Source organism: Papio anubis, chromosome 1, assembly GCF_008728515.1.
Source record: "Papio anubis isolate 15944 chromosome 1, Panubis1.0, whole genome shotgun sequence".
NCBI classification, from domain to species: Eukaryota; Metazoa; Chordata; class Mammalia; order Primates; family Cercopithecidae; genus Papio; species Papio anubis.
Genome location: NC_044976.1, coordinates 106940705 through 106967981, shown reverse-complemented (window position 1 = coordinate 106967981; position 27277 = coordinate 106940705). Strand labels below are relative to the sequence as shown.

Here is a 27277-nt window from a genome sequence, read left to right as displayed (position 1 = left end):
GCGGGAGGCGAGTTACCTGGAGGACTCGGCGGTGAAGCTGCCGCCGTCCAGCAGCCGCATCTTGCAGAAGAGGACCCCATTGACGAAGGGCACTGAGGAGAGCTCCTCGAGCTCGAAGTCCACCTTAAACTTAAACTTCTTCTTCTTCATCATCGTGAGAGCCAGGCGCCTGCAAGCTGGGCGCACGGCCGGGCGCCGCCGCCTCAGCTTGGCCGAGCCCTGGATCCGCCCAGCCCCATGGCCGGGGCCGCGAGCTGCGCGCGGGGGCGCAGGCCGGCCGCGGCCGGGGCCGCTGCCGCCGCCTCTCGCGGCAGCCTGGGCCGGAGCGCGGCGGCAGCTGCGGCGCGGACCCCGACCGCCCGCGGGGAGCGGTCGTACTGCAGCTCGCCCGGAGAGGTGAGCGCCCTTTCGGTGCGCAGCTCGCCGCCGCCGCCGCCGCCACTGCCTCCCGTCTGGGAGTCGGGAGAGGAGAGGCTCGAGGAACCGCCGCCTCAGCGCCTCGGGGGTCGGGGGCGCCCCCAGCGGCCGCGGCCTGCAGCGCACGGCGGGGCGGAAGCAGGAGGACGGGCGGGGACTTTGTGGGCGGGCGCGGGCTTGGCCGCGGACTCTAACCCGCGACGGCAGTTAGCACGTCATGCCTTTCTGGGGTTAAAAAAAGACAAACCCGAGAGAGAAAGCTTCCTTCTACCGCTTCCTCTCCGGCTTTCTTTTGAGCTTTTGCACCGCCTCCTTTCTCCCCCACCCCCTCCAGTGGTTTCTTTCCTTTGGGGTTGAGAGTCATGGGTTAATAGAGGCAATTAAAATCTCAGCGTTGTTTTGGTCAAATTGAAATCCTAAAACTAAAATTTCCTTTAGGTACTCTAAATTCACGAGCCTTCAAATATAAAAGGAAGATAAGGTAAGAAAAGGGAAAATGATGTATTGAGGGCCTATCAAGTGCCCAGGCACCATACTGCTGCAGGCACTTTCTTTCGGGTATAGCTTAGCTAGTTCCTGTCACCCAGGACAAAAGATAAAAGAGCAAAGAAGCAGTTAAAATAATACCTTCCCTTTAAAAATTTGTCTGTCTATACTGAGAACTGAAATGCTTAAAATCAAATTCTGCAGGGAACCTGGCGTGATGTCGCGCGCCTGTAGTCCCAGCTACTTGGGAGGCTGAGGAGGGAGGTTAGGCCTGAGCCGGGAAGCGGAGCTTGCAGTCATCCAATATCGCACCACTGCACTCTAGCTTGGGCAGCAGAACGAGACCCGGTCTTAAACACAAAACAAAATTATCAGGGCAGGCTTAAAACACACACACACACACACACACACACACACACACACACACACACAAACCCAAAAAACCTCCCTAGATGAATAACAATTACCTGCCTTCTATAATCATGCATATATTGTTACAATGAATGTTGTAAAGTTGGTTACGTGATGTTCATGTTTTTAAACTGAGTTATTGTCATTTTCGCTAAGATTCTGTCACAGTAATCTCTGAAAGGGTTTAATTGAAAAGATTTTCTTTCTCAGTTTACTCATTTACTCATTCATTCATATAAAAAATTTAAAAAATTGCCTAAAATGTCAATCATTGGCTAGACCCAATAACCAAAAGCCAGTAACTGCCCTCAAGAATTTTACAATCTAGTGAGGAAGATATGTTTAGACAGGTCATTAAAAAAACAAAACCTAGCACCAAGTTATGTAGAACTCAGAGAAACAATTGATTGAAATTAATCAGTTTTTTGAATTTCAAAGGATGAAAATGATTTGGGACAAAGTGGGGTAAGGTGTTCCAGGAGAAAGAAATAAAAAAATAAAGACTCAGAGGCAAAAGACTCAGAGGCAGGTTCGGGGGTGGGGTTTGGTAATGGGTAAAGCTTCTTACCCTGCAGGACAGGGGGCAAAGACAGTGAGATGCATTAGGGGACTTTGAGGTTTGTCATTTAGAGCACTGGATGAATGTTAATTTCATTGACTGAAATTGAAAGCAGGAGGAGGGCAGGTTGGGAATGGAAGAGATAATGAGTCTTTATGGGATTTGCTTGCAGTACATGTAGAGAGAGAGACGCAGCCTTAGCTCATAAAAATGCATTGGGAATTGAAAATATACGTTTGGAAATTGAGGTAATCACTGATAGCTGAAGCCCAAAAGGTGGATAAGGATGAGTTCCTCTGAAGAATATTTAGAGGGTAGACAAAGAGGAGGTTGTGAAGGTGCCTAAGAACAAGCAGTTAAGAGAAAAAGGAGATGAAGAAAGAGATGGCCTGGAAGCCCAAAGAGTTTTAATCATGTAACATTCGTAGTTACAAAGTTCCGTTGTGTGCCAGGCACTATGCTGTTTACTAGAGATGCAAATGAATAACACATAGGAGCTTATAAAGGAATGGAGAAAAACAGAGATATGCAAACAGATCAACTAAAGTGTGTGCGTGTGTGTGTGTGTGTGTGTGTGTGTGTGTGTGAGAGAGAGGGGGGGGGGGAGAGAGAGAGAGAGAGAGAGAGAGAGAGAGAGTGGGCGATCCGTGATCCATGCAGGATAGAGGATCATTTCAAGAGAGTGCTGCAGAGCAGTCCCAGAGGATTTGGAATGAAAAGAAGCTACTGAATTGAAGGTCTAGGAGGTCGTTGGTAATCTTGGCAAGAGAAGTCATCATAAAAGATAGTGACAAAGTGAGATGAAAAGTGACAAAGTAAGTGAAAAGATGATAGTGAAAAGTACGATAGTGACAAAGTAAGGTGGGTAAATAAAAATTATATTTTTCTGACTTTTTTGTCAGTGAATGAAAAGAGAGAGAGAGAATGGTGACCAGAGGAGGACAGTTCAAGCTTTTTCAATAACATTCAGAAACTATCCAATATTTATTGAGTGTCTATTAGGTGCCAAGCACCTTAATAGGTCCTATGGATCTGAGATGCAGTACCTGTCTTAGATCTCATGGTCTACTGGAGGACACAGAGAAGTAAGCAGGCAGTTGCAGTACAATGTAACACTGAGTGCTCTCTGTGTATGATGGTGAATGGAGGCTGCTGTGGGAGACTATAAAAGCATCTAACAGGGATAAGTAGTAGGTTTATGGAATGCTTTCTGGGGTAATTGAAGCCTGAATTCAGGCCTTTGAGCTGAGGCCTGAATAATGAGCATGGGTGGGGAGCAGTTTCCAGGAAGGAGGTAGTGCCTGTGCAGAGGCTCAGAGGAAAGGAGACCATGTTGCAGAGGGAACTGAAATTAGTTCTGTCTGGCTGCAACTTAGAGTCGGGTACAGTGACAGGGGTTAACAAAGAGCCATTGAAGTTTTAAAGCAGAGGAATGATATATTCAGATTTGCATTTTATAAAACTCTTCTACTTTATAAAATGGAAGATAGGAGACAGTCTGTTACTCTTTTTTAGACTCATGGTTTATTATTAAACACCTGATAGGAGTCATAGGCAAGGCAGGAAACAGATATCACGTTCAATGTGTTTAAATGAGGAAAGTTTAATGAAAGGACTCTTCACAGAGTTGACAGGGTAAGGGACCCACAGTCTGGTGAGAAGCTGAAAGGAAGAAGGGTACATATCCTGATTTCTCTCACCTCCTACTTTCTGATCTCTTGGTGGTGCCTCCCGTGATCCAAAAACCAAGCAAGGCCAGAGGGTAGAGGGGCCCAAAACATGCTGTTCATAGAGGACAGACTCCTGGGGCACAAAGTAGGGCACTGAAAGGTAGAGAATGGATGGAGGTAAGGGGACGGAAAGCCACCAGCACACAAATGATACAGGCAGGGTTCACTGTAGGAAGCTGAAACCACTCTGCATATTTAAAAACAAAAAAACAAAAAACAAAGGGCTTTCATCCAAGCAATTCACTGCTTCTGAAATCTGTGGAAGGGCTGGAGAAGTTGAGGTCAGCAGGCTGTTGAATTCAAAGTCACATGCCTCGTGGTGAACATTACTAGTATTCACTAGTATCTGGTCCTCCTTGACTTCTGAGCATATGGGAGTTTACAGTTCCTAGTTCCCTTGCAGTTAGGTGGGGCCTTGTGATGAGTTCTAGCCAATAAAATGCGAGAAGTGACGTGTCACTTCCAGGATGAGACAGTGAAAAGCCTTTGGGCAGTTCTCTAGACTTCCTCTTCCCTGCCGCAATAGTTATAGAGGAGACCTTGGGTTAAGATGTAGCAACCACAAGATTGAAACAGCCCAAATCTCTTAAGTCAGCACATGGAGAGCAGCTGCCCACACCTGCAGGAAGCATTTTGTCTGTGAGAAAGAAACTTTTATTATATTAAGCCACTGAGATTTTGGAGGATGCTTGTGACTACAGCATAAGGCTAGTTTATTCTGACTAACATACACTGTAGCTGGGATGGGAAGCTGACACTGGAACACTGCTACTGCTGCTGCCAGCACCAATGGCTCTCACACCCATTAAGACTATGAGGAGTCTGAATGCCACAGACATGTCATCACATCTTGCTTGCAAGTGACATAGCAGCAAGAAGACAGCCTCCACTTCACTTGCACCTGTGTTTTCATATGGACATTTATTTGGCAGGCCTTATTTGCACCCAAAAATTGAGTGGCAAGGGAGTCTGAGAAATGTAATTTTCAGCTTTCCAACTTCTTCAGATAGGATGGTGGAATGAATGTTGAGGCAGCAGGTCTAAGTATCTACTCCAGTACTTACAATGCAAGTTTCTTAAAGGCAGGGGTGGTTTGCTGATCATCTTTGTATCTTTTCTGAATAGCCCAGTACCTAGTGGGTATTCAATACATGTTTCTTGAAATGATCTGAATTTATAGACCTATCCTAAGTGTTTTAACTCTCAGGTAAAACAATAGAGTGAATAGACTGCTTGCTGCCAGAGGTGTGACAGTTCTTATAGGCTTATTCAATTCCCTTGAAAAGCATTTACTACCCCTTAAAATTTCGTACACTCCCCCTTTACCTATCCCCTACAAAGAGGATATTTAAGTCTCAACCCTCTGGTCTTTCTTTGAGTCTCATATTTGCAGGACTACTCTGTCCATGTGCACGAATAAATTTGTATGCCTTTTCTCCTGTTAATCTGTCTATTGTCAGTCATTTCAGCAAAGCTTCAGAAGGCAGAAGGGAAGCTTTCCCATCAACCTTATACCTACAATAATTTGGAAAGAAAGTAAGATACCTATAAAACCCTTAGTTCTATAAGAGGTTGAAAAATGGAATGTTAGTAGGTTATATTTATTGGCTGCTTTCAGTAAGATATTGGAAACATAAAATGAACTCATGCAATAATTAGGAGGTTTGGAGGCATAAATTAAAAGGAATATAGACAGTCCAGAAACTTGGAGCCTCAAGGGATTGGAAAAACTAACTGCTCTATACCTCAAAGAATAAGAAATAAGATTGAAAAAGCTCTTGAGCAACAAGGACCCATTAAGACTCAGCCATGAAACAAAGGTTATATTTAGGGTGTGGTCTTCACATTTAAGTTTGATGGTCTCAAAGTAGCCTCCTTAAATTGAAAGGAAGAGAGGCATGGAGTGAAGAAGCAAAGAAATAATCAGGATTGAGAATTATCTCTAGGAAACCTTAGTGTTGCTGGCATATGGAACTGACTGGAAGCAGAAAGATCAAAGACTTTTCAGTTTTTGAGGTACTATACTGCTAAAGAAATCGTGAGCCGGCATTAAAAGTTGTACTCCCCTCAAGAAAGTCACGTTCCTCAACACTCATTTTAAATGTGGGCTTAGAGGGAAAATTTCCAGAGGGCAGAGCCAGGGACCACAGAGGACAACAGATAAGCAGATTCCTCACAGAGAATGGAAACAGGGTCTAGCTGAGAAACAGCTGCCACTGCCAGCTCAGAGCCATCACAATGCCTCCCTGCAAAATTTCATTTTTGTGATGGGCCAGGGTCCCACTTTTCCCCCTTTCCTACCTGGAAGTATTTACTATATTTGTTATATCACTATATATTGGATGTGAGTGAGGGAAGATATTTTATCAGATAATAGGCCACAGCTCTAATTGAAATGTTAAACTGGACAATTCTTTGCAGTGGGGCTGTCCTGTGTATTGTACAAGGTTTAGCAGTTTCCCTGGCCCCTACCCGTTAGTTGCCAGTATCGTCCCCCTCACTCCCAGTTGTGTCAATCAAAAATATCTTCAGACATTGCCTAATATCTCCTGGAGGACAAAATCATTCTTAGTTGAGAATAACTGGGTCACAGTACATCGTGGAATTATATTCAGATCTGACGGAGAATTCTGTGCATTACGTGGAAATCCTGCACTTTGAACTTGAAGCAGTGACTGGGTGGATTTTAGGTTATCTCATTTGGTGACGATAATGAGTGTATCGTTTATTTGGGAAGAAGAGTGAAATGGCTTTTTTTGGTGATCAAATGGATGGACTATGGCATAGATTACTAGGTCATCACCAAACCTGTTTTGTTGAGTACACAGTTCCACTATCTTTTCCAGTCTCCCTTGCAATTAGGTGCTGCTGCAAGACTGACTTCCAGCCAGTAGAATGTGTGCAACTTCCAGGCCTGGCCCATAAAAACCTCTTACATGTGACCCTTTCATTCTTCTCCCATCTGATAGCTGGATGTTGACGTCAAGGATGATGCAGGACGCCAGATGTGGAAGATGGAGAAGCCTCTACCTGCCTGGGTCTCTACTGGCAATTTATAACCAGGAAATCGGTCTGCGAGGTAAGTGAGAAATTAGCATTTAATTTGCTGTGTGTGATTTTAAACATTACTATTTTAAAAAATTGTGGAAAAATACATATGACATAAAATTGACCATGTTAACCATTTTTAAGTGCACATTTCTGTGGCATTAAGTATAGTCACACTGTTGTGCAACCATCACCACCACCCTTTTCCAAAACTGTTTTCATCTTGCAAAACTGAGATTCTGTACCCATTTAACAATAACTCCCCATTCCCTGGAAACCTCTCCTTTACCTTGAGTCTCTATGAATGGAATCACACGATATTTGTCCTTCTGTAACTGGCTTATTCACTTAAACGTTTAATCTTTTAAGCCACTGAAATTTGGGATGTGTTTGTTATAGCAGCTAGAATTACATACTGTGTGCCTAGAAAAGAGTAGATCCTCAAAAAAATGTTTTCTGAGTAAGTGAACATTCAAATATTGTTAATTTGAAACGTATGTTTAGGACATTACATTGTATTTAATTTATAAATTTATATTGTTTTATAATTATATAAAAGTTATAAGATGTTTAATTTTATGTGTAATATACATTTAGGTAACATTATAATTACAATAATTTAAATCAACATCAGGAGTCCATGACTTTTTACCCCTATACATCATTTATTTTTGGGAAAAACTGCTATATTGGGTTGTTTAAAAATGCATATATTCTAAGAAAATTGAATCGAGAACTTGCTTTAATTTTCCATTGCCTAAAACCAAACTCGACTAGAGTTGTTGAGGATTGATTATCAGAGAATGACATAGGAGCTTGAATAATTACATTCCCAGGCAAGCAAAAAGTTTTTTAGTTTATATCAAAGGAAATATGACAGTTAAAAAAAAAACAGCAGCAACAACAAAAAAAACTTCTCTCTTTGGCCTATGGTTGAATAGGGATGCTATTGATACCTAAGTACTGACATTTTATCATCTTGATTACTAGTCTGTCTGACAGGAGAATAAAGGCTTTCAAGGAAAGAACCAGATACTTTCTGAGGCACCTCCTTTAATTCTAAAACTTGATCTCTTTCATAACTAGTTCTTTTTCATCTAATTTTCAAATTTCTATGGAAAGATGGCAAATTGCCTTTGTAATTCTTAAAAGAAACACAAGATTATATACTTTTCTATCAGAAACCACAATATTTATTCAATAACTTCTTTCCAGTCAAGACATATCTAGAATGGAGCAAAAAATGTTCTTTGAGCAATTGTAATATCCCTAAGAACCCTAGACTGATAGCATGCAGGTGATTTCAACTCCAATTTTGCCCCCTCTTCCTTGCCTCCTTCACATTGTAATGTTAGGATAGCTATGGGGATGATCGCTTCCTCACCTCATATAATTATTCCTGTCCCACCAGGCAGAACTGGATTTCTCTTTCTGGGAAATACTAAAAACTAATTTTATAACAACACACATTTACAGAAGTTGTAGAAAATAAGGCTCTTTCTCTAAGAAAGAGCATTTTAGAAAATACTGATACTTTCTAAAACAGTTGCGAAAATCTTTTAAGAATTTAAACCAAACCCATCTTAAATTCCAAATCTGGAAAATCTTAGTAATTTGTTGATTTGCTTTTCTTATATAACCTGTACATATGTGTATGTGGAAATGGTTGGGAGGTGTGTGTTTTTCTCCAGTTAGTCTGGTTCCCATTTCTTGCAGTTCTTTGGTATGCACTCACATATCTGGTGATGTTGTATTAAAATATGGCCTTTGTTTTCAATTTTAAAAAATCCCCTTTGTTTTTTGAAAAAAGTAACCTGTTGATTTGGATCCAAATAATTTTCAAAAATTAATAAACCAAAGAGGAATGCTTTTAAAAAACCCAAGCAAAAAGCACATTCAACCAGAGCCTACGCTATGCATTTTCTAAGTAAATTGTCACAAGACCAGAATACTATAATATTTTATTTAGCTAGATACCTGGAAAGTATTTTCAAAATTAGCATTTTTTTTTCTTTTTATACCAGAGGTACAGAAGTTCCAGGTACATTTTTATACCTGTTATGTATATTTTTATCAAACATGCAAATTGATCAAGTAAAATACAAAAATAAAATCGCTTCTATGACAATCATAAGACAAAGACGATGTTTTCCCTAGTATCATACCATAAGCTCATATGGAGCTTTAAGTTAAGGCTACATACAGTTAGAATTCTGAAATGAATCAGAGGTATGACTCAACAACAGTGGATATTGATCTAGGAGTTCCCACTTTTAACTCAGTTCTGCTTCTGATGGTTTAATTTTGAGCAAGTGACAACTTCCCTGAGCTCATTCTGTTCTGCAAAGTGAGGGAAATAGTCTAGATCAACACTGTCCAATAGAACTTTCTGCAATAATGGAATATTCTCTGCTCTGTCCAATATAGTAGTCACTAGCCACATGTAGTGACTGAACACTTGAAATGCAATAGGTGTGACTAAATAACTGAATTTAAAATTTTGTTTCATTCTAATTAATTTAAATAGCCACATGTGGCTAATGGCTATATTGGATAGCAGAGGTCTAGACTCACTCTCATTCACTCACTTAGCAAGCATTCAAGTGCCTACAATCTGCCAAGCAAGCATCTGGCTAGGTGGGGAAGAACATCACAACATCTTTGTCTTGAAGGACTTAACTTGAAGAAAACTAAGTACTTGCTGGTACCTGTGCTTCAATAAGCATATGCAAAAAGCTCTGTGTACTCATAGAGGAGAGAGCAATAACCAGAAGGTATATCATCTCTAAGGTCCTCTCCAGCTCTAAAATTAAATAACTATAGATATATATGTATCTATATATCTACAGATATATATCTATATATGTATATCTATGTATATATATTAGATAGATACATATTTAGATAGATTTAAATGGATATATATTCATAAATATCTATGAATATACCTGTGCTATCCAATATTCTAATATATAAATATATTTAAATATATACATATATGAATGTATAAATGTAAATATATATTAAAATGTATAGTGATAGATATATATACATATCTATGTGTATCTATATCTATATATTTTAGAGCTATCTAGATATTTAGATAGCTCTAAAATATATACATAGATATACATATGTACATATGTATCTATCTGTATATTTTAATATATATTTATATATATTCATATATTTATATATTTAAACCTATTTATATTTTAATATATATTTATATGTATATATTTATATATTTAAATAGGTTTAAAATATTTTATATATATTTTAAACCTATTTAAATATATAAATATATACATTCAAATATATATTTTAATATTTATATGTATTTATGAATCTCTATGTACATGATATCTATCTATCTATCTGTCTATCTATCTATTTTTAAAATTAGAGAAGGAGGTCTCACTATATTGCCCAGGCTGGTCTTGAACTCGGGGCTTCAAGTGATTCTCCTGCCTCAGCCTCCCAAAGTGCTGGGATTAGAGGCATGAACCACTGTGACTGGCCAGCTCTAAAATTATATGAATTAAACTCAACAAAAATTTACTGAGCACCTGTTTTTGTGCAACTGTTTATCAGCTCAATGTATTGGTGCAGGATTATCACTCAGAGGGTAGTAGCTACACTCCTATCAGCACTCCTGTTGATTTATTGATTGATTCATTTAATATTTGGTGAGTGTTTATGTACCAAGCACTTCACTAGGCACACATGAAAAAAAATGAATTTTATGATGATTTCCAAGGTTCATAGTGAAACATCGACTTTAACACTATTTTTCAGGAAATGAATTACCAGATTCTGGGTTCACTTTGACCATATTTAAAACTGATGGTGTTTCAAATGTTATTTCAACTTTCTAGAGCCAAATCATCAGCATTTCCTAGTATTAGTAATAAATAAAGTGAAAATGAAAGAATTGGGTATATTTGGTCGTTAAAAACTATGCACATGCTTTACAATAGAATATATTGATTAAAGTAAATACTCTGAGATCTTTCTTAGAAAAGATTCTTTCATACTGTTACCTAGGTATAAATATTTATTCCTTTTCAATGTACTTGTTTTTTGCTGATGTCTAGCTACAGTATCAAGTACAGTATTTTTCTGTGTGTGAGATCATGTCTTCTTTTACATAAAACTGATGCGATGTTGTCTCTTATTTGTTGGATATACACATATTTATTTCTTCAACTATTTATTTAGTTGACCAGCATGCAAATATTGCTGTGCTATTTTGCACTATCAGAGTGCTATTCAATTAGAGAATACAAAAGCAAATAAGAGTTGGATCGTCTTCTTAAGGAGTTGGTAAAGAAAATAAGAAACAGAAGAAAGTTGAGAAAGAGGCTTTTTCAAAATGTCCTCCAGAGTACTTTGAAGGTGGAAGCAGTTACTTCCAAATGAGACATTAAGAAAAGGCTTTGCAGAGGATGTGGCACTGAGCTAGACCTTGAGCCTTGAAGGAAGTGTAGAATCTGCAACAGCAGAGAAGGAAGGAAAGGCCATTTCCGAGGCAGGAAAGCACGAAATTAGGGAGGAGAAGAATGTGAGTTAAAACAAAGGAAAAAATAGCTGTGAAAAAGTAGAGGAAAATCTGATTTTAAACATAGTTTGTGGCTAGATCCTGCTTTTAAATGCTAGGCTGGGGAGTCTAGACTTTATGTAAGGCGTTTGCGCAAGGGGATGAAAAATCAGACTTGTTCATTAGGAAAACTAATCTGGCAGAAGTATTTAAGTTATGTTGGGGTAGGGAGAGGCTAAATGCAGGGACCAGTTATTAGGCTAGTTATTACAGATGATAGGTTGCTATGAGGCCCTGAATTAGGATACTACCAGGAGATTAGAGAGGAGGGGGCTCACGAGGGGTTATTGTAAAAGTAGAATCAATAAGACCTGGCAACTTATGGCATATAGTAATAGAATAAGGAAAGAAGAAGTAAAAATGTCTCCAATATTGTACATCTTCATAAAAGGGGAGGAAGAGAAACAGGTTTAGATTGATGTAGAAAATATACTCTGTAGGGAAGAAAAATATTTTACATTCTGGTTGAACGTGTATATATATATTCAACTAACTTTAACTGATGCTAGTGATGAAAATGTGAAGTGCACTGGGGATATCTTGAATTTTTGCACTGTGATAGTAATCTGAGTAGCTGAGTTACTTATATTCAATGTTGTGTCTTTTATTATTTAAGTATATTTATGTTCTCTGATGAGTTGGATAAATCCCTCTTGTAACCTTAACCTGACCTTGGTTTAGCCAAGTGTCCGAAGTATATAGATTTTCTTACTGCATTCAAGATCTTTCAACAAGGAGATTCTTAAAATAGCACAAAAGATCTTTATCTTTAACAACAAAAAGTTTCCATCCATGGATGACCTTGATTTAAGCTTTTAGCTTATACGCTTTTTGAACACTTAAATTGAAGAGCTTTCTAGATTAAATCTGATGTGGTTAATATATTTAAAACAAATAGCCTGCAGACAATTACCGTCATAAAATGAAATATAATTTTTCAGTTGGAAAGCATAATTTTTATTCAACCTTTCTAAGAAGGAACATTCAGGTTTCAGTAGAATTGGTTAAAACAATGTTTTTAAGGGTTTAACAGTTGTTTTACTGGAGCATTTTCTCCAATAGGTGGATAGAGAAGATTTGTTATTACCAGTGAGTCTGTAAAAGACATAATGTCTCAAGCAGTACTTTACTCCATATCTATGGTTTTTCATTTTCAATCTAAAAAGAATTACAGTAGGAATATGCAGTAGGCCTATTTAGTATGATAATTATAATGCCATATTTAACTTTACTAATTTTTAACTCTCCTTTATATCTTAAGAGCCATCTTTCTAAAAGGCTATATATATATATATACACACACACACACACGTATATATATATATATACACGTGTATATATATATATACACACACGTATATATATATACACACACACACTTTTAAGTTCTAGGGTACATGTGCACAACTGCACAACATGCAAGTTTGTTACATAGGTATACATGTGCCATGTTGGTTTGCTGCACCCATTAACTCATCATTTGCATTAGGTATTTCTTCTAATGCTATCCCTCCCCAAGTCCCCCACCCTACAACAGGCCCCGGTGTGTGATGTTCCCCGCCCTGTGTCCAAGTGTTCTCCTTGTTCAATTTCCACCTATGAATGAGAACATGCAGTGTTTGGTTTTCTGTCCTTGTGATAGTTTGTTCAGAATGATGGTTTCCAGCTTCATCCATGTCCCTGCAAAGGACATGAACTCATCCTTTTTTATGGCTGCATAGTATTCCATGGTGTATATGTGCCACATTTTCTTAATCCAGTCTATCATTGATGGACATTTGGGTTGGTTCAAAGTCTTTGCTATTGTGAATAGTGCTGCAATAAACATACATGTGCATGTGTCTTTATAGTCACATGATTTATAATCCTTTGGGTATATACCCAGTAATGAGATGGCTGGATCAAGTGGTATTTCTAGTTCTAGATCCTTGAGGAATCGCCACACTGTCTTCCACAATGGTTGAACTAGTTTACACTCCAACCAACAGTGTAAAAGCATTCCTATTTCTCCACATCCTCTCCAGCATCTGTTGTTTCCTGGCTTTTTGATGATCGCCATTCTAACTGGTGTGAGATGGTATCTCATTGTGGTTTTGATTTGCATTTCTCTGATGACCAGTGATGATGAGCATTTTCTCATGTGTCTGTTGGCTGCATAAATGTCTTCTTTAGAGAAGTGTCTGTTCATATCCTTCACCCACTTTTTGAAGGTTTTTTTTTTTTTCTTGTAAATTTGTTTAAGTTCTTTGTAGATTCTGGATATTGGCCCTTTGTTAGATGGGTAGATTGCAAAAATATTCTCCCATTCTGTAGGTTGCCTATTCACTCTGATGGTCATTTCTGTTGCTGTGCAGAAGCTCTTTAGTTTGATTAGATCCCATTTGTCAATTTTGGCTTTTGTTGCCATTGCATTTGGTGTTTTAGTCATGAAGTCCTTGCCCATGCGTATGTCCTGAATGGTATTGCCTAAGTTTTCTTCTAGGGTTTTTATGGTTTTAGGTCTAACATTTAAGTCTTTAATCCATCTTGAATTAATTTTTGTATAAGGTGCATGGAGGGGATCCAGTTTCAGCTTTTTACGTATGGCTAGCCTATTTTCCCAACACCATTTGTTAAATAGGGAATCCTTTCCCCATTTGTTATTTTTGTCACGTTTGTCAAAGATCAGATGGTTGTGGATGTGTGGTGTTATTTCTGAGGCCTCTGTTCTGTTCCATTGGTCTATGTCTGTTTTGGTACTAGTACCATGCTGTTTTGGTTACTATAGCCTTGTAGTATAGTTTGAAGTCAGATACTGTGATGCCTCCAGCCTTGTTCTTTTTGCTTAGGATTGTCTTGGCAATGCGGGCTCTTTTTTGGTTCCATATGAGCTTCAGTTTTTCCAATTCTGTGAAGAAAGTCATTGTTAGCTTGATGGGGATGGCACTGAATCTGTAAACTACCTTGGGCAGTATGGCTATTTTCACAATATTGATTCTTTCTATCCATGAGCATTGAATGTTCTTCCATTTGTTTGTATCCTCCTTTATTTCGTCGAGCAGTGGTTTGTAGTTCTCCTTGAAGAGGTCCTTCACATCCCTTGTAAGTTGGATTCCTAGATATTTTACTATCTTTGTAGCTATTGTGAATGGGAGTTCATTCATGATTTGGCTCTCTGTTTGTCTGTTACTGGTGTATAGGAATACTTGTGATTTTGGCACATTGATTTTGTACCATGAGTTGCTGCTTCTCAGCTTAAGGAGATTTTGGCCTGAGATGATGGGGTTTTCTAAATGAACAATCATGTCATCTGCAAATAGGGACAATTTGACTTCCTCTTTTCCTAATTGAATACCCTTTATTTCATTCTCTTGCCTGATTTCCCTGGCCAGAACTTCCAACACTATGTTGAATAGGAGTGGTGAGAGAGGGCATCCCTGTCTTGTGCCAGTTTTCAAAGGGAATGCTTCTAGCTTTTGCCCATTCAGTATGATGTTGGCTGTGGGTTTGTCATAAATAGCTCTTATTATTTTGAGATGCATTCCATCAATACCTAGTTTATTGAGAGTTTTTAGCATGAAGGGCTGTTGAATTTTGTCAAAGGCCTCTTCTGCATCTATTGAGATAATCATGTGGTTTTTTGTCATTGATTCTGTTTATGTGATGGATTACCTTTATTGATTTATATATGTTTAACCAGCTTTGCATCCCAGGGATAAAGCTGACTGGATCGTGGTGGATAAGCTTTTTGATGTGTTGCTGGATTCGGTTTGCCAGTATTTTATGGAGGATTTTCATACCGATGTTCATCAGGGATATTGGTCTAAAATTCTCTTTTTTTTTTGTTGTGTCTCTGCCAGGCTTTGGTATCAGGATGATACTGACCTCATAAAATGAGTTAGGGAGGATTCCCTCTTTTTCTATTGATTAGAATAGTTTCAGAAGGAATGGTACCAGCTCCTCTTTGTACCTCTGGTAGAATTCGACTGTGAATCTGTCTGATCCTAGACTTTTTTTGGTTGGTGGGCTATTGATTATTGCCTCAATTTCAGAGCCTGTTATTGGTGTATTCAGAGATTCAACTTCTTCCTCGTTTAGTCTTGGGAGGGTGTATGTGTCCAGGAATTTATCAATTTCTTCTAGATTTTCTACTTTATTTGCATAGAGGTGTTTACATTATTCTCTGATGGTAGTTTGTATTTCTGTGGGACCAGTGGTGATATCCCCTTTATCATTTTTTATTGCATCTATTTGATTCTTCTCTCTTTTCTTCTTTATTAGTCTTGCTAGCGGTCTACCGAATTTTCTTGATCTTTTCAAAAAACCAGCTCCTGGATTCGTTGATTTTTTGAGGGTTTTTTTGTGTCTCTATCGCCTTCAGTTCTGCTCTGATCTTAGGTATTTCTTGCCTTCTGCTAGCCTTTGAATTTGTTTGCTCTTGCTTCTCTAGTTCTTTTAATTGTGATGTTAAGGTGTCTATTTTAGACCTTTCCTGCTTTCTCTTGTGGGCTTTTAGTGCTATAAATTTCCTTCTATACACGGCTTTTAATGTGTCCCAGAAATTCTGGTATGTTGTGTCTTTGTTCTCATTGATTTCAAAGAACATCTTTATTTCTGCCTTCATTTCATGATTTACCCAGTGGTCATTCAGGAGCCGGTTGTTCAGTTTCCATGTAGTTGTGTGGTTTTGAATGAGTTTCTTAATCCTGAGTTCTAATTTGATTGCAGTATGGTCTGAGAGACAGTTTGTTGTGATTTCTGTTCTTTTACATTTGCTGAGGAGTGTTTTACTTCCAACTGTGTGGTAAATTTTGGAATAAGTGCGATGTGGTGCTGAGAAGAATGTATATTCTGTTGATTTGGGGTGGAGAGTTCTGTAGATGTCTATTAATTCCACTTGGTGCAGAGCTGCGTTCAAGTCCTGGATATCCTTGTTAACCTTCTGTCTCGTTGACCTGTCTAATATTGACAGTGGGGTGTTAAATTCTCCCATTATTATTGTATAGGAGTCTAAGTCTCTTTGTAGGTCTCTAAGGACTTACTTTATGCATCTGGGTTCTCCTGTGTTGGGTGCATATATGTTTAGGATAGTTAGCTCTTCTTGTTGAATTGATCCCTTTACCATTATTTAATGGCCTTTCTGTCTCTTTTGATCTTTGTTGGTTTAAAGTCTGTTTTATCAGAGACTAGGATTGCAACCCCTGCTTTTTGTTGCTTTCCATTTGCTTGGTAGATCTTCTTCCCTCCCTTTATTTTGAGCCTGTGTGTGTGTCTCTGCATGTGACATGGGTCTCCAGAATACAGCACACTGATGGGTCTTGACTCTTTATCCAATTTGCCAGTCTGTGTCTTTTAATTGGGGCAGTTAGCCCGTTTACATTTAAGGTTAATATTGTTATGTGTGAATTTGATCTTGACATTATGATGTTAGCTGGTTATTTTGCCCGTTAGTTTATGCAGTTTCTTCCTAACATCGATGGTCTTTACAATTTGGCATGTTTTTGCAGTGGCTGGTACCAGTTGTTCCTTTCCATTTTTGGTGCTTCCTTTAGGAGCTCTTGTAAGGCAGGCCTGGTGGTGACAAAATCTCTCAGCATTTGCTTGTCTGTAAAGGATTTTATTTCTCCTTCACTTATGAAACTTAGTTTGGCTGGATATGAAATTCTGGATTGAAAATTCTTTTCTTTAAGAATGTTGAATATTGGCCCCCACTCTCTTCTGGCTTATAGAGTTTCTACCAAGAGATCTACTGTTAATCTGATGGGCTTTCCTTCGTGGGTAACCCGACCTTTCTCTCCGGCTGCCCTTAACGTTTTTTCCTTCATTTCAACCTTGGTGAATCTGACAATTACATGTCTTGGGGTTGCTCTTCTCGAGGAGTATCTTTGTGGTATTCTCTGTATTTTCTGAATTTGAATGTTGGCCTGCCTTGCTAGGCTGGGGAATCTCTCCTGGATAATATCCTTAAGAGTATTTTCCAACTTGGTTCCATTCTCCCCATCACTTTCAGGTACACCCATCAGATGTAGATTTGGTCTTTTCACATAGTCCCATATTTCTTGGAGGCTTTGTTCATTTCTTTTTACTCTTTTTTCTCTAAACTTTTCTTCTTGCTTTATTTCATTAATTTGATCTTCAATCACTGATACTCTTTCTTCCACTTGATCGAATTGACTACTGAAGCTTGTGGATGAGTCACATAGTTCTCATGCCATGGTTTTCAGCTCCATTAGGTAATTGAAGGTCTTCTTAACACTGTTTATTCTAGTTAGCCATTCGTCTAATCTTTTTTTTCAAGGTTTTTAGCTTCATTGCAATGGGTTCGAACATCTTTGTTTAGCTCAGAGAAGAGCTCACCAACCTTCTGACGCCTAATTCTGTCAACTTGTCAAAGTCATTCTCTGTCCAGCTTTATTTTGTGGCTGGAGAGGAGCTGCAATCCTTTGGAGGAGAAGAGGTTCTCTGGTTTTCAGAATTTTCAGCTTTTCTGCTCTGGTTTCTCCCCATTTTTGTGGTTTTATCTACCTTTGGTCTTTGATATTGGTGACATACAGATGGGGCTTTGGTGGATGTCCTTTTTGTTGATGTTGATGCTATTCCTTTCTGTTAGTTTTCCTTCTAACAGTCATGTCCCTCAGCTGCAGGTCTGTTGGAGTTTGCTGGAGGTCCACTCCAGACCCTGTTTGCCTGGGTATCACCAGCAGAGACTACAGAACAGCAAATATTGCAGAACAGCAAATATTGCTGCCTTATTCTTTATCTGGAAGCTTCATCCCAGAGGGTAACCTGCCTTTATGAGGTGTCAGTCGGCCCCTACTGGGAGGTGTCTCCCAGTTAGGCTACACAGGGGTTAGGGACCCATTTTAGGAGGCAGTCTGTCTGTTCTCAGAGCTCATACACCATGCTGGGAGAACCATTGCTCTCTTCAGAGTTGTCAGACAGGGATGTTTAAGTCTGCAGAAGTTTCTGCTGCCTTTTGTACAGCTATGGCCTGATCCCAGAGGTGGAATCAACAGAGGCAGTAGGCCTTGCTGAGCTGTGGTGGGCTCTGTAAAAGGCTATGTTTTGTTTGTTAGGTTGTTTGAGGGACAGGAGGGCCAAATCTTAAGGTATGTTGAGACACCCAGTATCATTTTCTTGCTTTGGCATGCTTCCAAATACTAAGAAAAGATGGGAGGTTGCTATGTGGGAACAGGAAGACTGCTGCATGCTTGGCAAGTAAGTTTGGCCAAAGGAGATTGTAGCAGAATCTCACCCTGATGCTTTTAATCCATCAGGATGCAAGTAAAGCAAGAAAGCAAATGAACAGACAAACCAACACAACAACAAAATGTTAAAACAATAATTGTGGATGATAAAAAGAGGAAATACTCCTCTCAGTGACGTGTAGGAAATGAAGCTGAGATAAATGCAGAAACAACTTACTTAAAAGCAAGTTTTATCAAAATTATTCAGTGTTTGGCTTCAATTTTTGTCTTTACTTTTCGTGCAGAAGTGATTTCTTAACATATAGCTTAGCTAATCAAGCACCTTCATTTGTGGAACCCCGTTTTCAGGCTAAGTATTTTGATCTTGCCCTAATATGATAAGCCTGGGCTATAGTATGAATCATGTTGCTGCCTTCAAGATAGAAGTTGTTAGTAAGAGAGGGATATAGTGGTTATGTGGAGTAGAGGGGGCAAGGGCAGGAGGAAAGGGCTCCATCTGTCTTTGCTGATTATAGTGACATTAAGTATTGAAGAATTCAGCTGTCCTTTAATTTACCCTGTAGGTGTATTCCTGAAAAGTTGTATATAAACTGATTTATTTTGGTTGTTAATCAAATCTGAATGACTACATCGTATTTTCAGAATTATTTTTATTTCATATTGATTTGTAATTGGAAGCGGTTTTTAATACTTTCATTCTGAGTTTCTCTGTTATTTCTTACCTCTCACGCAGTTAAGGCCTGCTTTGTAAATACCAATACATATTTATTGGTTATGACTTTAAAAATTCCTTTAATGTGAAAAATGGCCCTTTCCTCTACTTTCTTAAAACACTGAAAATCTGGAATTCTGTAATAATAATAATGTAGCAAATATTTATTGAGTACCTACAATGTATTATACTATGCATTGTTCTAGTCTAAGAACTTCATGATTCATTTATTTAAGCCTCGCACTCTATGAAACAGATGATATTATTCTTCCATTATACAGATGAAAAAACTGAGGCACAGAGAGATCAGGCATCTCTCCCAGGGTTACCCAGTCAATAAATGACAGAATGCTTGTATGTCAGGGTTTCCTAAATGTGGCTCGTAACTGTGATTGAGTCGAACTTGGAAGGTTTTATGATCATTTGTTTATAATCCATTAATCAATTTGTTTATTTAACAAATACGTATTGAGTTCCCACTCATTGGTAATGACTCTTCTATGCACTGAAGAAACAGCAATGGACAAGGCAAACAAAATTCCTGCATTCATGAAGCTTCCATTCTGGCAAGTGAGATGATATTTAAACAAAGAAGCAAATATGTAATATCAAATAGTAATAACTTCAATGAAAAAAATAAAATAGAGTAAGAGTCAGGGCAGGGACAGTGGGAGGAGGCAAGGTGCTATTTTTGATAGACTGGACACGCCTTCTCAAGGATGTCTGAATGAAGTGTAGCACAAAGCCATAAGTAGATGGTAGAACAGAGTTCCAAGCAGGGAAATAGCAAATACAAAGGTCCTGAGGCAGGAATGAGCTTGCTTCTTTCAAGGAACAATAAGAAGATTTGAGAAGAGTGTGCAGTGGAAAGTGTGGTAGAAAATGAAGTCAGAGCAGCCAAGAAGCAGGAGGCCATGAAAAAATGTTTGAATTTTTTTGAGTGTATTGGAGTGTACAAAGGTTTTGAACAGGGAAGTGGCGTTATTTGATTTGAATTTTAAAAAGTTCACTCACCCTAGATGTTGTGTGAAGAACTCATTATATGGACATCAGCTATCACTGGATGAGATATGATGGTGGCTTAGATTCATCTGCTCACATGTGGAAGACTGTGGGAGGAGGTTTTTGGAGAGAAATAAAGAGTTCTGTTGTGTACATGTTAAACTTAAGGAATTTTTAGACAGCCAAGTAGAGACTTTGAGGAGGCAGTTGAATATAGAAATCCAGAACTTCACTGGAATTAATAGCTCTGGAGATAAAAATGTGGAAGTTGTCAATGGATAGATGTATTAAAAGCCTGGGACCAAATGTGATCATCTGGAGGTGAATATAAATAGAAAAGAGAGTCCACTATTCCTATCAAACTACTAACTTCATTTTTCACAGAAATAAAAAAAGTTATTCTAAAATTTGTATGGAACCAGAAAAGAGCTCACATAGCCAAAGCATCCTAAGCAAAAAGAACAAAGCCAGAGACATCACATTACCTGACTTCAAACTGTACTGCAAGGCTACGGTAACTAAAAAAAGCATGATACTGGTACAAAAATAGAAAATCGCCAATGGAAGGAACAGAATAGAGAACCCAGAAATAAAGCCACACATCTACAGCTAGTAAGCAATGGGAAAAGGACTCTATTCAATAAATGGTGTTGGGATAACTGGCTGTCCATATGCAGAAGAATGAATCTGGACCCCTATCTCTTACCATACACAAAGATTAACTCAAGATGGATTAAAGACTTAAATGTAAGACCTGAAACTATTATAGAAGAAAACCTAGGAAATATCCTTCTCAACATCAGCCTTGGCAAAGAATTTATGGCTAAGTCCTCAAAAGCAATTGCAATTAAAGCAAAAATTGACAAGTGGGACCTAATTAAACCAAGGAGCTTCTGAATAGAAAGAGAAACTAACGACAGAGTAAATAGACAACCTAGGGAATGGCAGAAAATATTTGCAAGCTATGTATCTGACAAAGGTCTAATATTCAGAATCTATAAGGAACTTAAATTAACAAGCAAAAAACAACCCCATTAAAAATGGGCAAAGGACAGGAACAGACACTTCTTAAAAAATATATACAAGCAGCCAATGAACATGAAAAAATGCTCATCACTAATATCAGAGAAATACAAATCAAATCCACGATGAGATACCATCTCACCCTGTCAGAATGGGTTTGGTTAAAATGCCAAAAAATAGCAGATATTGTTGGGGCTATGGAGAAAAGGGAATGCTTATACATTGTTGCTGGGAATGCAAATTTGTTCAGCCTCTGGGGAGAGCAGTTTGGAGATTTCTCAAAGAAATAAGAGTTGAACTACTATTCAAGCAAGCAATCACATTACTGAGTTTATACCCAAAGGAAAATAAATCATTCTACCAAAAAGACACATGCACCTGTATGTTCATTGCAGCACTGTTCACAATAGCAAAGACATGGACCCCACCCAGGTGCCCATCAACAGTGGATTGGATAAAGAAAATGTGGCATTAATACTAATATACCATGGAGTACTATGCAGCCATAAAAAAGAATGAAACCATGTTCTTTGCAGCAACATGGATGCAGCTGAAGTAATGCAGAAACAGAAAATCAAATAACACATGTTCTCACTTACAAGTGGCAGCTAAACATGGGGTACACATGGACATAAAGAGGAGAACAATAGACACTTGAAAATATAAGAATGGGAAAGGAGGGGGGCAAGGGTTGAAAAAATGCCTATTGGGTTCTATGCTCACTTCCTGGGTGATGGGTTTAATCATACTCCAAACCCCAGCATCATGCAACATGCCTTTCTAACAAACCTGTGTGTGTACCCTGGAATCTAAAATAAAAATTGAAAAAAACAAAAGAAAGAAAAGAGAGCCCAGGATGCAATGAAATATATTTAATATCTGTGAATATTCTCAAAGCTTCCTCTTCCCATCACAAATAATAGCCATTGATGATCATTGTCTAGATTCGTGAATTCATTAGGGTTTAATATAGTGGTAATCTAATTCTGTCATTCTTTCTTCAATTTACTTGCTGGAATACTTCTATAAGAGAAAATTCAATGACTTAACCTAATAACAGTTTGTTTTTTTGCTCAAACAATAGTCCAGTGAGGCCGCTGCTGATGTCTTGACTATACTGGACTCTCCCCTCTAAGCACTAACTCAGATCACTTTCCTCTTGTAATTCTATGCTCTTTTGGGTCTTTTGAATCTTCTCTATTAAGTTGGTGAATGGAAAAAAAGAATGGGGGATCAGACATGGCAAGATTTTGCAGGCCAGGCCTAGAAGTATTCTTTTTCTACCTACATTCCATTGACTACAACAGTCAGATGGCTGTACCTAACTGCAAGGGAGGCTGGGATATGTAGTTCAACTGTATGTCCTGGAGGAAAGCAGAAATAATTTGGTAAATCGTTAACCAGTTTCTGGCCATATGGCAATAAACTTGAAAATACACAATCACACATTTACAATTTGTGGTAAATGCTGTAATGTAAAATAATATATATGAATGAGAATAGTTGGCTGGGGGTGGAGAGCTATAATACTTCAGGAAAGTCCTTTGCTATGAGATAATATTTAAGCTGAGACCTAACAAATGAGGACAAGAGTGGTAGGAGAAAGAATGTTCTAGGCATGTATGAAGGTCCTGAGGTAGGAAAGAGCTTAGAGAATCCAAGGACCTACAAGAAGACCCATGCAGCTAAAGCTGAAAAAGAGAGTTATGAAACAAGGCTAGACAGGTAGGCAAGGCCCATATCATGCAGTGCTCCAAAGAACATGGTAAAGAGTTAGCATTTAATAGCAATAGCAGTGGAAGGACATAATATGATTAGTGTTTTTTTAGCATTTAATGCTAATGGCAATGGAAAGGCACGATCTGGTTAGTATTTCTAACAGAATGTTAAAATAGGATTCTTCCTGACTCACCACAGCTGAGGGCCTAATTACCCCCACATTTCAAAGTGCAGTGAGTCGGATCATGTATAGCAGAATTATGGAAGAGGTGCTAAAACCACTTCTGTGGATCTTCACCCGTTTGCCTATCTTAAGGCTATATAGGAACTAAAATTGAAAAGGCCAAGGAGATAGTTGAGATTTGGAAATTCCCATTGAGAGAATCTCCAATGCATCGTGTCTTCCCTACAACCCCATGAAAGATTGGTAGGACAGGTATTTTTACCTTGCCTCAGGTGTGCTAGTGAGGGATGCTCCAAGGAGACCATATGGAAGGTTTGATTTGTAGCCTATGGAGTCCATGGGTCACAGAAATACCCGGTAAATAGCTTACTGTCATCAAAGTAAGAAACTGCATTTGGAAAGTTAACTGGTATTGAGAGTTTCATTGGCAGCTCCAAGGTATGAAATCCTTGGCAGGAATATATACATGTGGTCATTTAAAAGGGAATCATGCTTAAGAGACCTTCTGCCCACACCAGACAACCTTAGCAGAAAGAGGCTGGAGATGTCTTCAGATTCAGTTCACATGTCAAGCTGATCGTGGGGCTGGAGTGGATGTGTAAGCATCCAGCTAAGGTCGAGGCTTTGCCTATTTCAGTGAGCTCCAATCAGAGGAACTTACAGGGACTATCTAGGCTGCGTTTAAAAAAAAAAAAAAGGAGATCGAGACCATCCTGGTTAACACGGTGAAACCCCGTCTCTACTAAAAAATACAAAAAATTAGCCAGGTGTGGTGGCGGGCACCTATAGTCCCACCTACTCGGGAGGCTGAGGCAGGAGAATGGCATGAACCCAGGAGGCAGAGCTTGCAGTGAGCCCATGCGCCACTGCACTCCAGCCTGGGTGACAAAGCGAGACTCTGTCTAAAAAAAAAAGTCCTGAGAGCAAGAGTCAGCTTTAAACACCTGCCACCTGCCACGGCCACCTGCAACGGCCAGAGTCTAAAAAAAAAAAAAGTCCTGAGAGCAAGAGTCAGCTTTAAACACCTGCCACTGCCACTGCCACAGCCAACCTTGGCTGGCTGAAGTGGCTGAGACAATGAAGAGGAGGAGGCCAGGAGAGAGGAGCCAATCCCACCACAAAGGCTGCCAGCCCAAGCAGGTTTGGGGTTTGGATGGGTGGTGGGGAGAAAGTATTAACTGTACTGAAGTTCAGAAGTTCAACCAACACATTGAACTGGGCATTTTTATTATTGAAATGAGACTATTTGCGACTAAAAGAGAATTTGTATTAACTGAGAGTGCCAAAAAAATGTCAAGGGACTTGCCCCAGGCGCCAGGAAAGAACCTGTCCTGCAGAGCCGGTTTGATCAGGCTGTTGGGAAGAAAAGAATAGAAGTTGTTTTCTGTTCTCACTTCAAGGTTTCTGGTTCTGTATAAAAGTTACTTGTTTAAACAATCACACTGGTTGCTGTGTGGAAATCAGACCAGAGGATGGCAGGTGTGAATACAAAGGGTCAGTGAGGAGGGGACAGCTGGCTCCTCCACTTCCTAGCTGTGTGATGTTGGGAAAGTCAGTTCAATTCTCTGTGCATCAGTTTCTTCATCTTAAAGTGGTGCTAGAATGCTTTATAGGGTTATTGAGAAGAATAAATCAGCTAATGCATTTAAAGCACTTAGAGGGGTACCTGACCCATAATAAGGATTATAAGGTGTTTGCTACTATTTTTATTTAAAAATTCTGATTGTAGCATTGTAAGCCCCAATGTAAGCCCCAATGTAAGACAGTGTTGACTTGGACTGCCTTTAACCAGAGAGTGTGAAAAAGCTCATGATGTATTTTAGAATGATATTCAACAGGGCTTTGTGGGGGATGATTTGATACGGAGACTGAGGTAGAGGGAGAGGACAAGAATCACTCCCAGGGTTCTGGTTTGGACATCTGGATGGAATTGAGATGACTGAGGTTGAGGAGGACAAGAATGGTATGCAATCTTAATAGAGATTCCTGGTTACTGATGCTTTAAAAGCTATGCATTTTATTTTATTTTTTAGAGACAGCGTCTCACTGTTATCTGGGCTGGAGTGCAGTGATGCAATCATAGTTCACTGTAGCCTCAAGCTCCTGGGCTCAAGTGATCCTGCCACCTCACCCTCTAGAGTAGCTGGGACTACCGGTGTGTGCACATGTCTGGCTAATTTTTGCATTTTTTAAATTGTAGAGATGGGTTCTCACTATGTTGCCAGGCTGGTCTTGAACTTCTGGACTCAAGCCATCCTCCCGCCTCGGCCTCCCAAAGTGTTGGAATTACAGACATGAGCCACTGTGCCTGGCCAAAAGTCTGTGGTTTAATAGCATTGAAAGCTCTGAGCATCACGGGAGTGATTTTTCTGAAATGTAAAGGCTCTAAAACAAAGTACTTGTTTTGCTTGGTCACCTCTGATCCTTTGTCCCACTCTTTTAGATAATGGTGTGGGGGGAGTCTAGGTAATTATAGGCAATCAGTCCTTGCCTATAATAAACACTGTTAGAAAATAAATGGCATAATGTTAACAGTTCTAAAACTAAAGTTATTGTATTTGACAGATGTCTTCTAAAATTATTGTATGTCTAATAAATTTAGTAAAAAATATATTTATCCAGTGGGGACTGCAATACAGGCCTTTTTTTTCAAAAGCACACACATAAATGTACGGATAAAATTTTAGTACTTATGTTTTAAATACCTTGAATGGCTTGTCACCTTACCTTTGCTATTGTAAGTTGATCTTTGAAACTAGGTAACAGCCTGATTCCCATCCTAAAGATATGCTGTGGAGATATAGAAACACTGTCCTTTGATATTAATTCCCTGTTTTTTTCCCTACCCTCCTGGGATAGAGTGTTGAGAATCAGAATTTCTCTTTCACCTGAGGTCTTGCCAAAAGCTGTCTTTGTTACCCCCTCCTGGCTTGCTAGGGGTTGTGGAAGAGCATTTATATTAGATGCTAGGGCTGACCAATGAATAAGTGGCTGAGGGCCATTTTTAGTCTCAGTCTTTAAATTTTGTAGAAACTATAAAAGTGACTCAAATAACTCTTTGTAGATTTGCATATCCCCTCATCAGAACTTTCCTCTTAGTTGTCTTTTTTGACAGCACTCCACTAGGAAAGGCTGGGTCCTTCAGGGCTCTGTGATTGGGAAGAGCAGGGTGTTCTCTGAGACCCTGGTGTCCGTGGTCACACCACCCACCTGGCCTGGGGCCTCATCTGGCTTAATGACTACAGTATTCTTGATGTAGCAAGTATTCTTTTAGGTAAAAATAATAAATCTGCAGTTTAGTGACAGATGTTTGGTTTGGCATGTTACTCTTGCTTTTGGCAAACTCATACAATGGCGAAGCCAATCCACATGATCCAGAAGGGAGAAAATAAGATCAAATGTTAAAATACTATACTAATCCCCTAGCAGATAACAGATGGATGGGAGAGGAGGCCTTGGCTTTCAAACAGTGACTATCTTAGATAATAGAGGAAAAATTTGAAATCCATACAGGTACATATCAGGGAGTTAAAGTGCCTAAAACCAAATGTTTAATGTTATTATATCTCCTTTTATTTTTATAGCCATAGTGATCTACTGGTAACATCAGCTTTGAAAATTTCCAAGGCCAACGTCATCTCAGTTATGAGGTATGGTACTTTGGGGAATCTATTGGATGTTTGTTTACGTACTAGAGTGAACCTAGAACTTATTTTTAAATAAGTTTAAAAAGAACTTATTTTTAAATAAAGCTTATTCCTTTGCTTCTTTAAAAATGTATTTTCTAAAGTCAGCTGATTAGCAAAAAAATTGAAATAAAATTTATTGTCTTTTAATTTTCATCAAAGTAATATGTATACATAGTAAAAATAAGGTAGTGCTGAGGAGTTTATACTGAAAAACAACAGCTGTCTGCCACACTTCCCAATCCCACTTTTCAGAGGAAAACCACCTCCCTTTTTTGATTAAAAAAAATTGCATTTTTTTTTTGAGACAGGGTTTTACTCTGTTGCCCAGACTGGAGTGCAGTAGTGTGACCATGGCTCACTATAGCCTTGACCTTCCAAGCTCAATGGATCCTCCCCCTCGGCCTTCTGGGTACTGGGACTACAGGAGTGTGCCCCTGTGCCTGGCTAATTTTTTCATTTTTTGTAGACACAGGGTTTCACTGTGTTGCCCAGGCTGGTCTTGAACTCCTG

The 27277-nt window shown here is 39.0% G+C and overlaps 2 protein-coding genes across 2 annotated transcripts in view; one reads left to right on the top strand and one right to left on the bottom strand.

The window, feature by feature from the left end:
• FAM102B (family with sequence similarity 102 member B) overlaps positions 1 to 434 on the bottom strand; it is a 74673-nt gene extending 74239 nt beyond the window's left edge. The window contains exon 1 of the mRNA XM_009214200.3: positions 17 to 434. Within this exon, the coding sequence (XP_009212464.2) occupies positions 17 to 153 (137 nt within the window). The 5' untranslated portion in view covers positions 154 to 434. The remainder of the gene's footprint in view (positions 1 to 16) is intronic.
• On the top strand, positions 238 to 27277 carry LOC108580776 (atherin-like). The gene is made up of 3 exons (XM_031651443.1): positions 238 to 898; positions 6573 to 6682; positions 26663 to 27277. Exon 1 carries the CDS (start codon positions 238 to 240, stop codon positions 772 to 774), a length of 537 nt encoding a protein of 178 aa, XP_031507303.1. The 3' UTR covers positions 775 to 898; positions 6573 to 6682; positions 26663 to 27277.

What these genes read in the sequence shown, in the direction of transcription:
- LOC108580776 (XM_031651443.1), top strand. Translation starts at nt 238, where the DNA reads ATGGCCGGGGCCGCGAGCTGCGCGCGGGGGCGCAGGCCGGCCGCGGCC.